This window comes from Rana temporaria, chromosome 5 (genome assembly GCF_905171775.1).
Source record: "Rana temporaria chromosome 5, aRanTem1.1, whole genome shotgun sequence".
Lineage (NCBI taxonomy): Eukaryota > Metazoa > Chordata > Amphibia > Anura > Ranidae > Rana > Rana temporaria.
The window spans coordinates 412,935,195-412,952,399 of NC_053493.1; the positions used below are offsets into that span (position 1 = coordinate 412,935,195).

Here is a 17,205-nt window from a genome sequence, read left to right on the forward strand (position 1 = left end):
TATCGTTTCGTATTTTTATACCTTTAATGTTTCGTCTCTTCCTGGTCTCTGATTTATAGGCCTCTGTCATCTAAAGGTTACAAAGGGCCAGATCCACAAAAGGGATACGCAGGCGTATCTCCTGATACGCCGTCGTATCTGTTGTTTCTATCTATGCGACGGATTCATAGAATCAGTTACGCATAGATATCCCTAAAATCCGACAGGTGTAATTGTTTTACACTGTCGGATCTTAGGATGCAGTACCGCGGCCGCCGCTGGGGGGAGTTCACGTCGTAAACCAGCGTCGCGTATGCAAATTAGGAGTTACGGCGATCCACGACGGTTTTTCGCGTTCGCTACGTCGCCGCTAGTATAGTTTCCCGTCGCAAATTTACACTTTTTTTTGCTGCCCTAACTTTAGTCAGCAAGTGTATTGCTGTCTAAAGTATGCCCGTCGTTCCCGCGTCGAAATTTAAAAACAACGTCGTTTGCGTAAGCCGTCCGGGAATACGTAATTACGCTACGCGCGTCGCCGTTTGAGAAAATGACGTCACGGCGCGCAAAGCACGGCGGGAGTTCGGAAACGGAGCATGCGCAGTACGTCCGGCGCGGGAGCGCGGGACTCGCCCCATTTGAATTGGCCCACCCTGCGACGGCCGGATTTAGGATACACTCCTGCAAATTTCCAGGTAAGTGCTTTGTGGATCGGGCACTAACTTGGAAAAATTGCGGCGGTGTAACTTAAATCCGAAAAGTTAAGTTGCGCCCGGGATTCGTGGATCTGGCCCAAAGTAACTAGAGGGCAGAGATGTGTAAAAACGAAACAATACAAATAAACTCTCTATGCTGCAACCCATTTTGCTTCATATCTAAATTATATACACACATTGGGCCAGATTCACGTAGATCTGCGGCGGCGTAACGTATCGCATTTACGTTACACCGCCGCAAGTTTTACGGGCAAGTGCTTGATTCACAAAGCACTTGCCTGTAAACTTGCGGCGGCGTAGCGTAAATCCGTCTGGCGCAAGCCCGCCTAATTCAAATGGGGCGTGTATCATTTAAATTAGGCACGTTCTGCGTTCCCGCGCCGAACGTACTGCGCATGCCGTGCTTTGCGCGAAATGACGTCGCACTACGTAATTTTTTGAACGGCGTCGTGAGTTACGTCCTTTCCTATTCCCGGACGACTTTGGCAAAAAAAATAAAAAAATTTTAAATTCGACGCGGGAACGACGGATATACTTTAACATGACTGGTCTAAATATAAGCCATGAAATAGCAGCTGTAACTTTACGCCGGGAAAAGCCGACTAGCGACGACGTAAGAGAATGCGACGACCGCACGTACCTTCGCGGATCGCCGTAAACAGCTAATAAGCATACCCGACGCGGAAAACGACGCAAACTCCACACAGCGGGCGCCGAAGTATTACACCTACGATCCGAAGGCGTACGAAGCCCTACGCCTGTCAGATCGAAGCCAGAAGCCGTCGTATCTTGGTTTGAGAATTCAAACTAAAGATACGACGCGGCAAATTTGAAAATACGCCGGCGTATCAAAAGATACTCCGGCATACTTTTTCAGTGAATCTGGCCCAGATTCTCACAATAGTAAGTACACCCCTCACATTTCTGTAAATATTTTCTTGTATCTTTTCATGTGACAACACTGAAGAAATTACACTTTGCTACAATGTTGTGTAGTGAGCGTACAGCTTGTATAACAGTGTAAATTTGCTGTCCCCTCAAAATAACCCAACACACAGCCATTAACCACTTAAGACCCGGACCTTTAGGCAGCTAAAGGACCCGGACAGTTTTTGCGATTCGGCACTGCGTCGCTTTAACTGACAATTGCGCGGTCGTGCGACGTGGCTCCCAAACAAAATTGGCGTCCTTTTTTTCCCACAAATAGAGCTTTCTTTTGGTGGTATTCGATCACCTCTGCGGTTTTTATTTTTTGCGCTTTAAAACAAAAATAGAGCGACAATTTTGAAAAAAAATGCAATATTTTTTACTTTTTGCTATAATAAATATCCCCCAAAAATATATATAAAAATTATTGTTTTCCTCAGTTTAGGCCGATACGTATTCTTCTACCTATTTTCGGTAAAAAAAAAAATTGCAATAAGCGTTTATCGGTTGGTTTGCGCAAAATTTATAGCGTTTACAAAATAGGGGATAGTTTTATTGCATTTTTATAAACATTTTTTTTTTTACTACTAATGGCGGCGATTAGCGATTTTCTTTCGTGACTGTGACATTATGGCGGACACTTCGGACAATTTTGACACATTTTTGGGACCATTGTAATTTTCACAGCAAAAAATGCATTTAAATTGCATTGTTTATTGTGAAAATGACAGTTGCAGTTTGGGAGTTAACCACAGGGGGGCGCTGTAGGGGTTACGTATGACCTCATCTGTGTTTCTAACTGTAGGGGGGTGTGGCTGTAGGTGTGACGTCATCGATTGTGATTCCCTATATAAAGGGAACACACGATCAATCACGGCGCCACAGTGAAGAACAGGGAAGCTGCGTTTACACACAGCTCTCCCCGTTCTTCAGCTCCGGGGACCGATCGCGGGACTCCAGCAGGGATCGCGGCCGCGGAGCTTCTGACCGGGTTGCGTGCACGCATGCGCGACCCCACGACTGGGCTTAAAGGGCAACGTACATATACGTTGATGTGCCCAGCCGTGCCATTCTGCCGACGTAAATCGGCGTGAAGGGGTCCTTAAGTGGTTAATGTCTAAACCGCTGGCGACAAAAGTGAGTACACCCCTAAGTGAAAATGTCAAAATTTGGCCCAAAGTGTCATTTTTTTGTGTGGCCACCATTATTAGATAGATAGATAGATAGATAGATAGATAGATAGATAGATAGATAGATAGATAGATAGATAGATAGATAGATAGATAGATAGGAAAGATAAATAGATAGATAGATAGGAAAGATAGATAGATATATAGGGCCAGATTCACAAAAGAGATACGACGGCGTATCCTTGTTTCTATCTATGCGACTGATTCATAGAACCAGTTACGCATAGATATCCCTAAGATCCGACAGGTGTAATTGTTTTACACTGTCGGATCTTAGGATGCAGTACCGCGGCCGCCGCTGGGGGGAGTTTGCGTCGTAAACCAGCGTCGGGTATGCAAATTAGGAGTTACGGCGATCCACAACGGATTTTCGCGTTCGCTACGTCGCCGCTAGTCTAGTTTCCCGTCGCAAAGTTAGCCGTCGTTTTTGGTGCCTTAACTTTAGTCAGCAATCGTATTGCTGTATAAAGTATGGCCGTCGTTCCCGCGTCGAAATTTAAAAATGAACGTCGTTTGCGTAAGCCGTCCGGGAATACAGAATTACGCTACGCGCGTCGCCGCTCGAAAAAATGACATCACTGCGCGCAAAGCACGACGGGAATTGCGAAACGGAGCATGCGCAGTAGGTCCGGCGCGGGAGCGCGCCTAATTTAAATGGCACACGCCCATTTGAATTGGCCCGCCTTGCGCCGGACGTATTTACGATACACCGCCGCAAGTTTCCAGGTAAGTGCTTTGTGGATCGGGCACTAAAACTGGAAACTTGCGGCGGTGTAACGTAAACTGGTTACGTTACACGGCCGCAAATGTATGTGAATCTGGCCCATAGGAAAGATAGATAGATAGATAGATATATAGGAAAGATAGATAGATAGATAGATAGATAGATAGATAGATAGATAGATCTAGCTATCGATCTCTCTCATCTACTTATCCATATAACCATCCATCTATCTACTGTATCCATTATCTTATCTTGTCTATCCTATCTGATTTTATTCTATCTATCTATTTATCTTTCCTATATATCTATCTATTTATCTTTCCTATATATCTATCTATTTATGTATCTCTATCTATTTATGTATCTCTATCTATTTATGTATCTCTATCTATCTATTTATGTATCTCTATCTATCTATTTATGTATCTCTATCTATCTATCTATTTATGTATCTCTATCTATCTATCTATTTATGTATCTCTATCTATCTATCTATTTATGTATCTCTATCTATTTATCTATCTATTTATGTATCTCTATCTATCTATCTATCTATCTATCTATTTATGTATCTCTATCTATCTATCTATCTATCTATTTATGTATCTCTATCTATCTATCTATTTATGTATCTCTATCTATCTATCTATTTATGTATCTCTATCTATCTATCTATCTATCTATCTATCTATCTATCTATCATTAGAAGTCTTGGTGAATATTGATGACCCCACATCTGGTGTGATCCGTATACAGAACATTCTCTGTGTTCCTGATAATTAGATCCCAGAGAGGAAGCCGCCATAGAGAACTCCCTGCTATAAAGACATCAGTATGTCGGCCTCTCCCGGGGGGCCCATCGGCTCCTCTATACATAAATGTTCAGCTAGGAAAAAACTGCCAGTTGGGGAGGGTTGTGAATAAATTTGCATAAATTATTGACCCTCCCCCCCTGTATCCCCCCCTCCCCCCAGATCTCTCATACCTGACCCAATCTTGATGAGACCGTTGTGCTGGATGAAGATGGTGTCGTTGGTCAAATTTCCATGTATGATGACCGGGTCACAAGAGTGCAGGTAGCTGAAATAAGAAATGCGGCTCTCAGGTTTTTAGAAACAATCACTGCACACTCATCTCATCAAATTATTTCACTTTTTTTTTTCAGAAACCGTCCCAACATTTTTTGGAAATTGGCAGTTGACCCATGTCCTAGAATTATTAGTGATAAATACAATGGCCCGGATTCACATACATCGGCGCATATTTATGCCGCCGTAGCGTATCTCTTTTACGCTACGCCGGCGCATCGCACAGAGGCAAGCACTGGATTCACAAAGCACTCGCTCTTAAAAATACGCTGGGTTTCCTCGGCGTAAGCCGGCGTAGGTGAAAGTGGGCGTGAGCCATGCTAATGAGGCGTGACCCCATGCAAATGATGGGCCAAGCGCCATAGAAGTACTTAAAATGAACGGCGCATTCGCCGTCCCGTGGCCGCATCCCAGTGCGCATGCTCAGAATCAGGTTGAAACAACTGCCTAAGATACGTCGAATCACTGCCTACGACGTGAACGTAACCTACGCCTAGTCATATTCACGTCCAACGTAAACGACAAAAGATACGTCGGCTGTGTTCCCTGGTCCATACCTTTGCATGAGTTGCGCCTCCTATATGGGGAATAACTTTACGCCGGACGTACAACTTGCGCAAACCGCGTATATTATGCGCCGGGCGCAACTACGTTTGTGAATCGGCGTATCTCTCTCGTTTGCATATGTGCATAGAAAATCTATGGGAGCGGCAAATGCGCCCGGCGTAAATATGCGCCCACGATACGACGGCGTAGGCAAGTTACGTCGGTCGGATGAAGCCTATTTTCTGGCGTATCTAGTTTTGTGGGCACGGCGCACAGATACGACGGCGCATATTTACACTTACGCGGCGTATCTCGAGATACGTCGGCGTAAGTGCTTTGTGAATCCGGGCCAAAGTGCTGATATCTGACCCCATAATGGGGCGATTTGTGGACGATAAATTCTAATTGAACCCCCCCCCCCCCTTAAAGTGGAAGTAAACACTTTTTGGGACTTGTACCTGCAGGTAAGCCTATAAAAAGGCCTATAATAAGGCTTGCATGTAGGGACGGTGAATATCTCCTAAACCTGCATGGAGATATTGTCATCACTTTCTGCTTATTTAACCACTTCAGCCCCGGAAGATTTTCCCCCCTTCCTGACCAGAGCACTTTTTGCGATTCCGCACTGCGTCGCTTTAACTGACAATTGCACAGTCGTGCGACGTTGTACCCAAACAAAATTGACTTCCTTTTTTTTAACACAAATAGAGCTTTCTTTTGGTGATATTCGATCACCTCTGCGGTTTTTATTTTTTGCTCTATAAACAAAAATAGAGCGACAATTTTGAAAAAAATGCAATATTTTTTACTTTTTGCTGTAATAAATATCCCCCAAAAATATATAAAAAAACTAAAATTTCTTTCTCAGTTTAGGCCGATACGTATTCTACAAATTTTTGGTAAAAAAATAAAAAATAAAAACCGCAATAAGCGATTATTGATTGGTTTGCGCAAAAGTAATAGCGTCTACAAAATAGGTAATGACGGCGATCAGCAATTTTTTTGTGACCGCGACATTATGGCGGACACTATTTTGGGACCATTGTCATTTATACAGCGATCCGTGCTATAAAATTGCACCGATTACTGTGTAAATGACACTGGCAGGGATGGGGTTAAACACTAAGGGGCAATGAAGGGGTTAAGTGTGTCCTAGGGAGTGATTCTAACTGTGGGGGGGGGCTGAGCTACAAGTGACACGACAATGATCGCTGCTCCTGATGACAGGGAGCAGTAGATCAGTGTCTTAGAGCTGGGTGATTTTGGCCCCCAAAAATATCAGCGATTTAAAAAAAAAACTTGATTCACGATTCGAATCAAGTTTTTTTTTCCTGATGGACACCGCGCAGGTCCTAAGTTTTTTGGTGAGGCTGCGGCTTCGGCTTAGTCTGCCGCGATCCTGGCAAAAGGCCGTGGACTAGGGCGAACTTGCGGCCTCGCCTTAAGAATCCTGCCCGCAGCGATCCTGGAAAAAGGCCAGGATTTTTTAGGCGAGGCCGCATTTTCAGCCTAGTCCGCGGAGCGCCGGTCCTATTGGAAAAAAAAAAACGATTTTGGTCAAAATCTGAATCGTTTTGCCCTCGCAACTCGATTCAAGATTCAAATCGATTTTTTTCCCCAGCCCTACACTGTCCTGTCACTAGGCAGGACAGGGAAATGCCTTGTTTACACAGGCATCTCCCCGTTCTGCAGCTCCGTGACCCGATCGCGGGACACCGGAGCTTGCGGCAGGGGCGTCAAATTCAAAGCAACGTACAGGTACGTTGCTTTGCGCAGCCGTGCCATTCTGCCGAAAACATATATGTACATGCGTGGTCGGCAAGTGGTTAAATCTGACCTCCAGCCTTTCCCTTCTCAGGTCTTGCACCGGCTCCTCTCATTGACTTAAATGGCTTCCTATGGTTTCACTGCACACTGTGAGCTTCTCAGAGCCCAGACTGTCCAGGACCCACCCCCAGCCTGTGATTGGACAGTAAAAGGAGAAGTATCACAGTGATGAGCTCATCTCTTTGTCACGTTGCCCATCCCGCCCTATCAGCATAGGCGTGGGCAAGGTGGGCAGGTGACAGGTAAACCGCAATCCTAACTTGCCGACCCTCAGAACCTGGACAGGAGAGGTGGCGGGGGACGGAATATAGTGATACCGATCTGTCTTTTCCTCCCGCAGCAACTGAAAGTAGGCTTCTCCTCCTCTTCCTATTGTCAACATTCAGCTGCCACAGGAGTAGGGTGACCACATTTCCAAACTACAATTCAGGGACACCCCCCCTTCCCAAAAATCAGCTTGTGCTGTAACGAATCACAGCACAGTGATTGGACACAAGAGGCGGGATTTATGATTTATCCAATCACAAGCAGGGGGCGGGGATTGTGCTCCTCCAAGCATTCCCGACCAGGACAAGTACTGTCAGTGGTGATGTGGCGGCCTTTTTTGGGGGCATCAGATTGGCCCGGGGGGGTGGTTGTGTCAGTTTCATTCCGGGACACTGGGCCAGATTCTCAAAAGAGTTACGCCGGTGTATCTACAGATACACCGGCGTAATTCGAAATTCCCGCCGGCGTATCATTATTTTGTATTCGCAAAACAAGATACGCCGGAATTCGGCTAGGATCCGACTGGTGTAAATCACTTACACCGTCGGATCCTAAATGCAATACAACGCTGACCGCTAGGTGGCGTTTACGTTCAGGTCTCATTTGACTATGCAAATGAGCCTGATACGCCGATTCCCGAACGAATTTGCGACGCGTCGTCGTCGTTTACGTCGTTTCCGTAAGCGTAAGGTTACCCCTGCTATATGAGGGGTAACCTTACGCCAGTCCGCAGTATGCCATGTTAAGTATGGCGTCGGGTCCGCGTCGTCTTTTTCCGTCGGATACTTTGTTTTACTAAGTCGTTCTTGAATACGACTTTACGTCAATGACGCTCACGTCGGCGTCATTGACGTTTTCCGCCGTGAGCTGGAGCATGCGCACTGGGCTATTTTTCAGCCCGGCGCATGCGCAGTTCAATCGGCGTGGGGGGCGCGCTTAATTTGAATACAAGCCGCCCCCTTTGAATTACGCGGCCATACGCCGGGCCATTTACACTACGCCGCCGCAAGTTACGGGGGAAAAGTGCTTGGAGAATACGGCACTTGCTCCAGTAAGTTGCGGTGGCGTGGTGTAAATGGCTTACACTACGCCAACGCGGGATCTACGAGAATCTGGCCCACTGTATTGTCCTGGAATGAATGTGCCCGGGACAGACCCCCGGTTCTCAATCCGCGGCAGCAGCACCCCCCCCCCCCCCCCCCCGGTTCTCTGCTCCAGGGGGCCCATGCCTGAAGCTGTGTAAGGGGCCCCATAATTCCTGACCACCAGCCCCCATCAAAAACGCATGGATCACACACCGCTTTACCGCCATTTTTTTTTTTTTTTTTTTTACCATTGCCGAACAAACTCTCACCTGAGTGCCGACAGGATCTGGGTGCACCATCTCTTCCAGGCCTGGAAAACACATCACAGAGTCAGTACCTACTACCGAGGCCTTGTTTACACTTGGCCAAAATGCCGACGGTGAACAAAAGTGCCTAAAGCGTTAATGTGCGTTATTTGGCACATATGATGTGCATTTACCCACTTCAATACCGTCACGCTTAAAATGACAATTGCTCAGTCATGCAACACTGTACCCAAATGACATTTTTATAATTTTTTTCACACAAATACAGCTTTCTTTTGGTGGTATTTAATTACCGCAGTTTTTTTTTTTTTTTAAAAGCTAAATTTGCAAAAAAAAAAAAATGAAAATAATTGAAAAAAAAAACAAAAAAAACACTTTGGCCAGATTCAGGTACTTGCGCTGCGGCGTAACGTATCCCATTTACGTTACACCGCTGCAAGTAGCGTAGCGTAAATCCGTCCGGCGCAAGCCCGCCTAATTCAAATGGGGCGTGTGTCATTTAAATTAGGCGCGTTCCCGCGCCGAACGTTCTGCGCATGCTCCGTTTGGAAATTTCCCGCCGTGCTTTGCGCGAAATTACGGCGCCCCGTGTTTTTTGAACGGCGACGTGCGTTACGTACTTTCTTATTCCCGGACGTCTTACGCAAAAAAAATAAAAATTTAAAATTCGACGCGGGAAGGACGGCCATACTTTAACATGGATGGTCTAATTTGACACCACCTAAATAGCACTCGTAACTTTACGACGGGAAAAGCCGACTAGCGACGGCGTAAGAGAATGCGACGACCGCGCGTACCGTTGTGGATCGCCGTAAACAGCTAATTAGCATACCCGACGCAAACTCCACCCAGAAAACGACGCAAACTCCACCCAGCGGGCGCCGGAGTATTGCACCTACGATCCGAAGGCGTACGAAGCCGTACGCCTGTCGGATCTATGCCAAAAGCCGTCGTATCTTGGTTTGAGGATTCCAAATCAAGATACGACGCGGCAAATTTGAAAGTACGCCAGATTCTGTGAATCTGGCCCACTTGTTTCTATTTTGCAAATAAATAATCTTTCTTCGGAAATTTAGGCCAAAATATATTCTGCTACATTTCTTTGGTGAAAATAACCCAAATCAGTGTATATTATTTAGGCCCCTTTCACACTGGGGCGGGAGGTGCGATGACGGTATAGCGGTATAGCGGCACTATTTTTAGTGTCGCTATACCGTCTGAATTGCGGCGGTATTTGGCCGCTAGCGGTGTGGTTTTAACCCCCGCTAGCGGCCGAAAAAGGGGTTAATACCGCCGGCACTGCGCCTCCGCGGTTTCCCATTGCTTTCAATGGGAAGGAGTGGTGGAGGAGCGGTAAAACACACCGCTCCTTCACGGCTCCAAAGATGCTGCTAGCAGTACTTTTGGAGCGGTCCTGCTAGCGCACCGCTCCAGTGCCCCTCGGGCTTTCACACTGAGACTGCAGGGCAGGAGTTTTTCAGGCGCTAAAACGCCTGAAAAACTCCTCAGTGTGAAAGGGGTCTTAGTCTGTAGGAAAGTTACAGAGTCCACAAACTATGGGGTATATATCTGAAAATTGATCAATCCTGATGTCCTCATTTCTTGAGGCACGAAAATGCCAGGAAAGTACAAATACCCCCAAATGACCCCTGTTTACAGTAGACAGTCCAAGGTATTTATTTTTTAAGTTGCAATTTGTTGTCACAAATTTTTGGAAAATGAAGGGGTAGATCCACATACAAATACATTGGCGCAGCGTATGTGAGATACGCTACGCCGCTGTAACTTACATTAGGCCGGTTCGAATCCCCAAAGAATTTGCGTCGTAAGTTACGGCGGCGTAGTGTATCTCAAGCGGCGTAACGGCGCGGAATTCAAATCGGCGATTAGGGGGCGTGTTTCATTTAAATGAAGCGCGTCCCCGCGCCGAATGAACTGCGCATGCTCGGTTTCTAAATTTCCCGCCGTGCATTGCGCTAAATGACGCAACAACGTCATTTTTTTAACTTAGACGTGAATTATGTCCATTCCGATTCGTGGACGACTTACGCAAAAAAAAAAGAAAAAAAAAAAGAAAAAAAAAAATTTGGACGCGGAAACGACTAACTACGACTAGTCTAACTATACGCGACGAAATGGCAGCTTTAACTATACGCCAGAAAAAGCCGACTACAGACGACATAAAAAAATGTGACGGCAAAGCGTACGTTCGTGGATCGTCGGAAATAGCTAATTTGCATACCCGACGCGGAAAAAAAATAAATGAATTCTTATTTATTTTACTATTTGTTTTTACACTGTCCTTTTAAAAAAGAAATCGTGTCACTTTTATTCTTATTACAAGGAATGAAAACATCCCTTGTAATGAAAAAAAGCATGACAGGTCCTCTTAAATATGAGATCTGTGGGTTAAAAAGACCTCACATCTCATATTTACACTAAAATGCAATAAAAGAAAAAACAAAAACAAATTGAATGTCTTTAACCACTTCCAGACCTTAGGTGTTTTTCAGATTTGGTGTTTGCAAGACTAAAACAGTTTTTTCTGCTAGAAAATTACTTAAAACCCCCAAACATTATATATATTTTTTTCTAACACCCTAGAGAATAAAATAGTGGTCATTGCAATACTTTTTGTCACACCATATTTGCGCAGCGGTCTTACAAGCGCACTTTTTTTGGAAAAAATTCACTTTTTTGAATTACAAAATAAGACAACAATAAATTTGGCCCAATTTTTTTATATATTGTGAAAGATAATGTTACGCCGAATAAAATGATACCCAACATGTCACGCTTAAAAATTGCGCCCGCTCGTGGCATGGCGTCAAACTTTTACCCTTAAAAATTCTCGATAGGTTGCATTTTTTGAGTTACAGAGGAGTTCTAGGGTTAGAATTATTGCTCTCGCTCTAACGATCACGGCGATACCTCACATTTGTGGTTTGACCACCGTTTTCATATGCGGGCGCTACTCGCGTATGCGTTCGCTTCTGCGTGCGAGCTCGTCGGGACTGGGCGCTTTAAAATTTTTTTTGGGGGTTTTCTTATTTATTTTATTACTTTTTACACTGAAAAAAAAAAATCTCATAATTAGACTAAAATGCAAGAATTTTTTTTTTTTTAAAACTGTCATTTTTTCAAATGACAAAAAAAAAAATGTTTCTTTAAGACGCTGGGCGGGACTGACGTTTTGACGTCACTTCCGCCCAGCAGAGCTATGGGGACGGGCGAAGGAGATTTTTCCTTCAGTCTCGTCCCCAATCAGCAGCCGAACGCACCCGATCTCCTCCGCCGCTACCGACGGCTCCGGTAAGCGGCGGAGGGCGCGGGAGAGCGGCAGGAGGGCCCTCTCCCGCCACCGATAACGGCGATCTCGTGGCGAATCCGCCGCGGAGACCGCCGTTATCGTGTACCGGACCGCGCACACTAAAGATAGATACCTCGGTTGTGGCAGCAGCTGCTGCCGTTACCGAGATATCCATCTTTAAAAAATGGACGTACATCGTCGTGCGCAGGTCTGGAAGTGGTTAAAAATAAAACATACATTTCCCCTTTAACACCATTGGGTGGAAGTGATGTTTGACGCCGCTTTCATCATCCAATGTTATGGAGCCGAGCGGGGTGGGGCCCATCTTTCCCTCACTCGATTTGGACGCGATTGTCTCCGCCGTTGCCGACGGATCCAGTAAACGGCGGAGACGACTGGAGCGCGGCAGGAGGGAGGTCCTCCTCTCCCACCCCCGATAAACAGTGATGTCGCGGCGAATCCACCGCAGAGACCACTTTTATCTTACAGAGGACCACCCACCGTTTCTGATAATACTGGGTTATGGCAGAGGCTTGAATGCTGCTCATTTAGTGAGACAACACTCGCAAACCGAGGCAGGATTTAAAAAAATAAATTGCAAAACGCTCGTTAGCCGCGTTACTCGCAATCCGACGTTCCACTGTAATATTTTCTACCAATACATTTTTTTTTATATATCCATTTATAAGTTAGTTTAACCACTTAAGCCCCGGACCATTTTGTTGCTTAATGCCCAGGCCAGGTTTTGCGATTCGGCACTGCGTCGCTTTAACAGACAATTGCGCGGTCGTGCGACGTGGCTCACAAACAAAATTGGCGTCCTTTTTTCCCCAAAAATAGAGCTTTCTTTTGGTGGTATTTGATCTCCTCTGCGGTTTTTATTTTTTGCGCTATAAACAAAAATAGAGCGGCAATTTTGAAAAAAATGCAATATTTTTTACTTTTTGCTATAATAAAAAGCCCCAAAAATATATATAAACATTTTTTTTTCCTCAGTTTAGGCCGATACGTATTCTTCTACCTATTTTTGGTAAAAAAAAATCGCAATAAGCGTTTATCGGTTGGTTTGCACAAAATTTATAGCATTTACAAAATAGGGGATAGTTTTATTGCATTTTTATTAATTATTTTTTTTTACTACTAATGGCGGCGATCAGCGATTTTTTTCGTGACTGCGACATTATGGCGGACACTTCGGACAATTTTGACACATTTTTGGGACCATTGTCATTTTCACAGCAAAAAAATGCATTTAAATTGCATTGTTTATTGTGAAAATGACAGTTGCAGTTTGGGAGTTAACCACAGGGGGGCGCTGTAGGAGTTAGGGTTCACCTAGTGTGTGTTTACAACTGTAGGGGGGTGTGGCTGTAGGTCTGACGTCATCGATCGAGTCTCCCTATAAAGGGAATCACTCGATCGATGCAGCGCCACAGTGAAGCACGGGGAAGCCGTGTTTACATATGGCTCTCCCCGTTCTTCAGCTCCGGGGAGCGATCGCGATGGAGCGGCTATAAACGAATAGCCGCGCCGTCGTCCCGGATCGCTCCCCCGCGGGTATCCGACCGCCGCATGTTCCCGATCGGACCCCCGACCTGCGGAAAGGCAGGGACGTACATGTACGCCCATATGCCTGTACGTGCCATTCTGTAGACGTACATATACATGCGGCCGTCGGCAAGTGGTTAAACTTTCTGCTGCCTAAAAGCCCTTGGGAGCATTTTTCCTTGGCTCTAGGTCAGATAAATACATCCTATTTACCAGCCTCTTCCTTCCCTAAATGAACACAATGAGTGATTGGTACCGATCACACACTGTGTTCGTTCATAAATAGCATAGAAAACTGTGTTTTTTTTGGGGGGGGGGCTATTAGGTTGGCTGTATGGGCCCCCCGTGGCTTCTAACAGCAGCCCTGTATCCCTCTGCTCATAAGCCAATGAGCAAACCATTTGGCTGCAAATCAATCGATAAAACACGCAGACATGGTGAAGAGGTTCTGGCATACAGCAGAACAGGGATTTGCGGTAACACATTTCCCCCTCGGGATCGCAGAGGACGGGAGGGACGCTCACCTTCGCATTCATTGTTTTATGATTCTTCTTAGTTTTCTTCAGAAACTGCCGGAGACTTCCAGATGAGACGTATTCCGTGATAAAGACTACCTGTGGGAGAAAAGAGAAAGCCTGCAATCAACGTCAGTACATAAGAGACTGTCGGTGCCACTCGGGAGAGACTGACGGCAGGGGTGAACTGGCCCATGCCACTAGGGGCATGGGTCAGTTATATATATGTATATATATATATATATATATATATATATATATACTTATAGGGCCAGATTCACAAAGAGATACGACGGTGTATCTACAGATTCACCATCGTATCTCTGACTTACACTGGTCCTATCTATGCGCCTGATTCATAGAATCAGTTACGCATAGATAGGGCTAGATCCGACTGTGTTACACTGTGTTACACTGTCGGATCTTTTTTTCAATTTAAAAATGGCGCCGGGGGCGTTCCCGCTGATTTACGATAAATAATATGTAAATCAGCGAGATACGCAAATTCACGAACGTACGCGGACCCGACGCAGTCTTCTTACGACGTTTCCGTAGCGGCGTACCCGTCGTATACTTACCCCTTCTTTTATCAGGCGCAGCCAATGTTAAGTATAGCCGGCGTTCCCGCGTCGAATTTGAATTTTTTAACGTCGTTTGCGTAAGTCGTTCTCGAATACGGACGGACGTCGTTTACGTAAGCGTCGAAACCACTGACGTCCTAGCGACGTCAGTGGGAGCAATGCACGCCGGGAAATTTCGCGGACGGCGCCTGCGCATTTAAATCAGCGCGGGAACGCGCCTGATTTAAATAGTACACTCCCCTAGCCGCGGAATTTGAATTCCGCCGGGGGATTTAGGATCCACCGTCGCAAGTTTGGAGGTAAGTTGTTTGTGAATTAGCCACTTGCCTCTCAAACTTGCGGGAGCGGATCTTAATTCACGTAGATCGAGCGGATCTATAGATCCGCTGAGCTACGTGAATCTGGCCCATAATGTTTGAGTGTTCCAGGTAATTTTCTAGGGTCACATTTTCTTACCCGTGCGGAAGACTCCTTCACATCCAGCCAGTATTTGTGGAACTTCACCACGTTGGGGTGATCGATGACCATCAGATTCTGGAACATGGTACGGATCTTGTCCTGCAAGGAGATGGGGGAGGGGAAGCAGGAGATCAAAGGGAACACAAAAAAAGCAACAAAAAAACTGCCAAAGTGCACATTTGTGTGTAAAAGACAGTGAATGTATAAAAAAAATATATATTGGAAGATTAAAGCCGTGAGATTTTTTCCCAGAAAATTTTCTAAAAACAAGTGAAATAACTGAACTGTGATAGGTGACTGAAAGAGACATTGTTCCCATGGGGGGGGGGGGGGCATCTCAGGCACTCATAGAGGTGAAGTTGGGGTATGTTAGGTAGCCATGCAGGATAGCTGGCTGTAGGGTCCCATATACTCGTGGAGGAGTTGGGGGTTCTCAGGTGTTCATGGGGGGGGGTTTGAGGATGGGTCTTAGATGGAGGAAAGGTGTATGTGAGGGGAGGGCAATTATTCAGGTATGGTTATGGGGGTGTCAAAGGTGCTCATGAAGGTGAAGTTGGGGGTGTTAGTCATGCAGGGATTTCGGAGGGTAGGGTCTCAGGAGAAGAAGCTGGTGGGGGGGGGGGGGTCTGGTGCTCATGGAGGAGGGTTGAGGGTAGGGTCTCAGATGCTCATGGAGGAGAAGCTGGTGGGGGGTTCTGGTGCTCATGGAGGAGGGTTGAGGGTAGGGTCTCAGATGCTCATGGAGAAGAAGCTGTTGGGGGGTGGGGGGTTGTGGTGCTCATGGAGGAGGGTTGAGGGTAGGGTCTTTGGTGTTCATGAAAGAAGAGGTGGGAAGTCTCAGGATACTCATGGAGAAGGAGTTAGGGGGTCTCAGGTACACATGAAGGAGTTGTGTTGTGTTGGTAGGGTTTGGGGGAGGGTCAAAGGTGCTCATGGAGGAGGGTTGAGGGTAGGGTCTCAGATGCTCATGGAGGAGAAGCTGGTGGGGGGTTCTGGTGCTCATGGAGGAGGGTTGAGGGTAGGGTCTCAGATGCTCATGGAGGAGAAGCTGGTGGGGGGGGTTCTGGTGCTCATGGAGGAGGGTTGAGGGTAGGGTCTCAGATGCTCATGGAGGAGAAGCTGGTGGGGGGTTCTGGTGCTCATGGAGGAGGGTTGAGGGTAGGGTCTTTGGTGTTCATGAAAGAGGAGGTGGGAAGTCTCAGGATACTCATGGAGAAGGAGTTAGGGGGTCTCAGGTACACATGAAGGAGTTGTGTTGGGTTGGTAGGGTTTGGGGGAGGGTTAAAGGTGCTCATGGAGGTGAGTCATGCAGTGTTGGGGGGTAGGGTCTCAGATGGTAATGGAGGAATTGTTGGGGGGTTTCTGCTACTTACGCAGGAGAGTTGGGAGAAGGGCTTCATATAACTCATGGAGAAGGATTTGTGGGGTCTTGGATAAACATGGAGTTAGGGGGGTCTAAAGTACTCATTGTCAGGGCTGGGCTCAGCCCTTCCTTCTCTGTGCTCTCAGCTCAGCTGTCAGCTAATTGCCAGCTCCTATCTCTCCACAGTGATCCACCTATTGGTGATCCTGCTCGTCAGCTCTGCCTACTTAAAGCCTTCCAGTTCATTTGCTCTCTGCCTTCGCCTGTGTTAACATCACAAGAGACTTTCTCCTGCGTTCCTGTTAAAGACCTGCTTGTCTGACGTTCCCTCTGGCTACAGATCCTGCTTGATGTACTACTACCTTTATCGCTGGCTCTTGGACATTGGCTTGGCCGACTGCCCGATCCGGTTACTGAACTCTGGCTATGTTTTGACTACGCTTACTCCGTTTACCTTTTTGTGTGATTTAACTTGTACTTCTGTCTTGGTCTGATTCATGGTTTCTGACACTCATGAAGGAGTTGGGTTGAGTCTGTTTGGAGTAAATGCGATGGGTTCTCCCATAAATTGGGTTGCACGGTTCCCGACTGGTTGGGGTGAAGGTTATAGACCCTCCCGTAATTTGGGGTGTCCTATTCTAGACTGTTTATGGTAAAGGTTCTGGACCCTTCTATAATTTACACAGTTCTAGACTATTGTTGATAAATGCTTTGGACCTTCCTGCAATTTGGGGTGCACTGTTCTAGATTGGTTGGGGTGAAGGTTCTGGACTTTCCTGTAATTTCGAGTGCACAGTTCTAGACTGTTTTGGGTAAA

At 46.2% G+C, this 17,205-nt stretch overlaps 1 protein-coding gene across 1 annotated transcript in view; it reads right to left on the reverse strand.

Moving 5' to 3' along the window:
• NRBP2 (nuclear receptor binding protein 2) overlaps nucleotides 1-17,205 on the reverse strand; it is a 177,985-nt gene that overhangs the window by 76,575 nt on the left and 84,205 nt on the right. The window contains exons 3-6 of the mRNA XM_040355086.1: nucleotides 15,023-15,124; nucleotides 13,995-14,084; nucleotides 8,616-8,656; nucleotides 4,519-4,613 (exon numbers count right to left, since the gene is read on the reverse strand). Coding sequence (XP_040211020.1) covers nucleotides 4,519-4,613; nucleotides 8,616-8,656; nucleotides 13,995-14,084; nucleotides 15,023-15,124 — 328 coding nt within the window. The remainder of the gene's footprint in view (nucleotides 1-4,518; nucleotides 4,614-8,615; nucleotides 8,657-13,994; nucleotides 14,085-15,022; nucleotides 15,125-17,205) is intronic.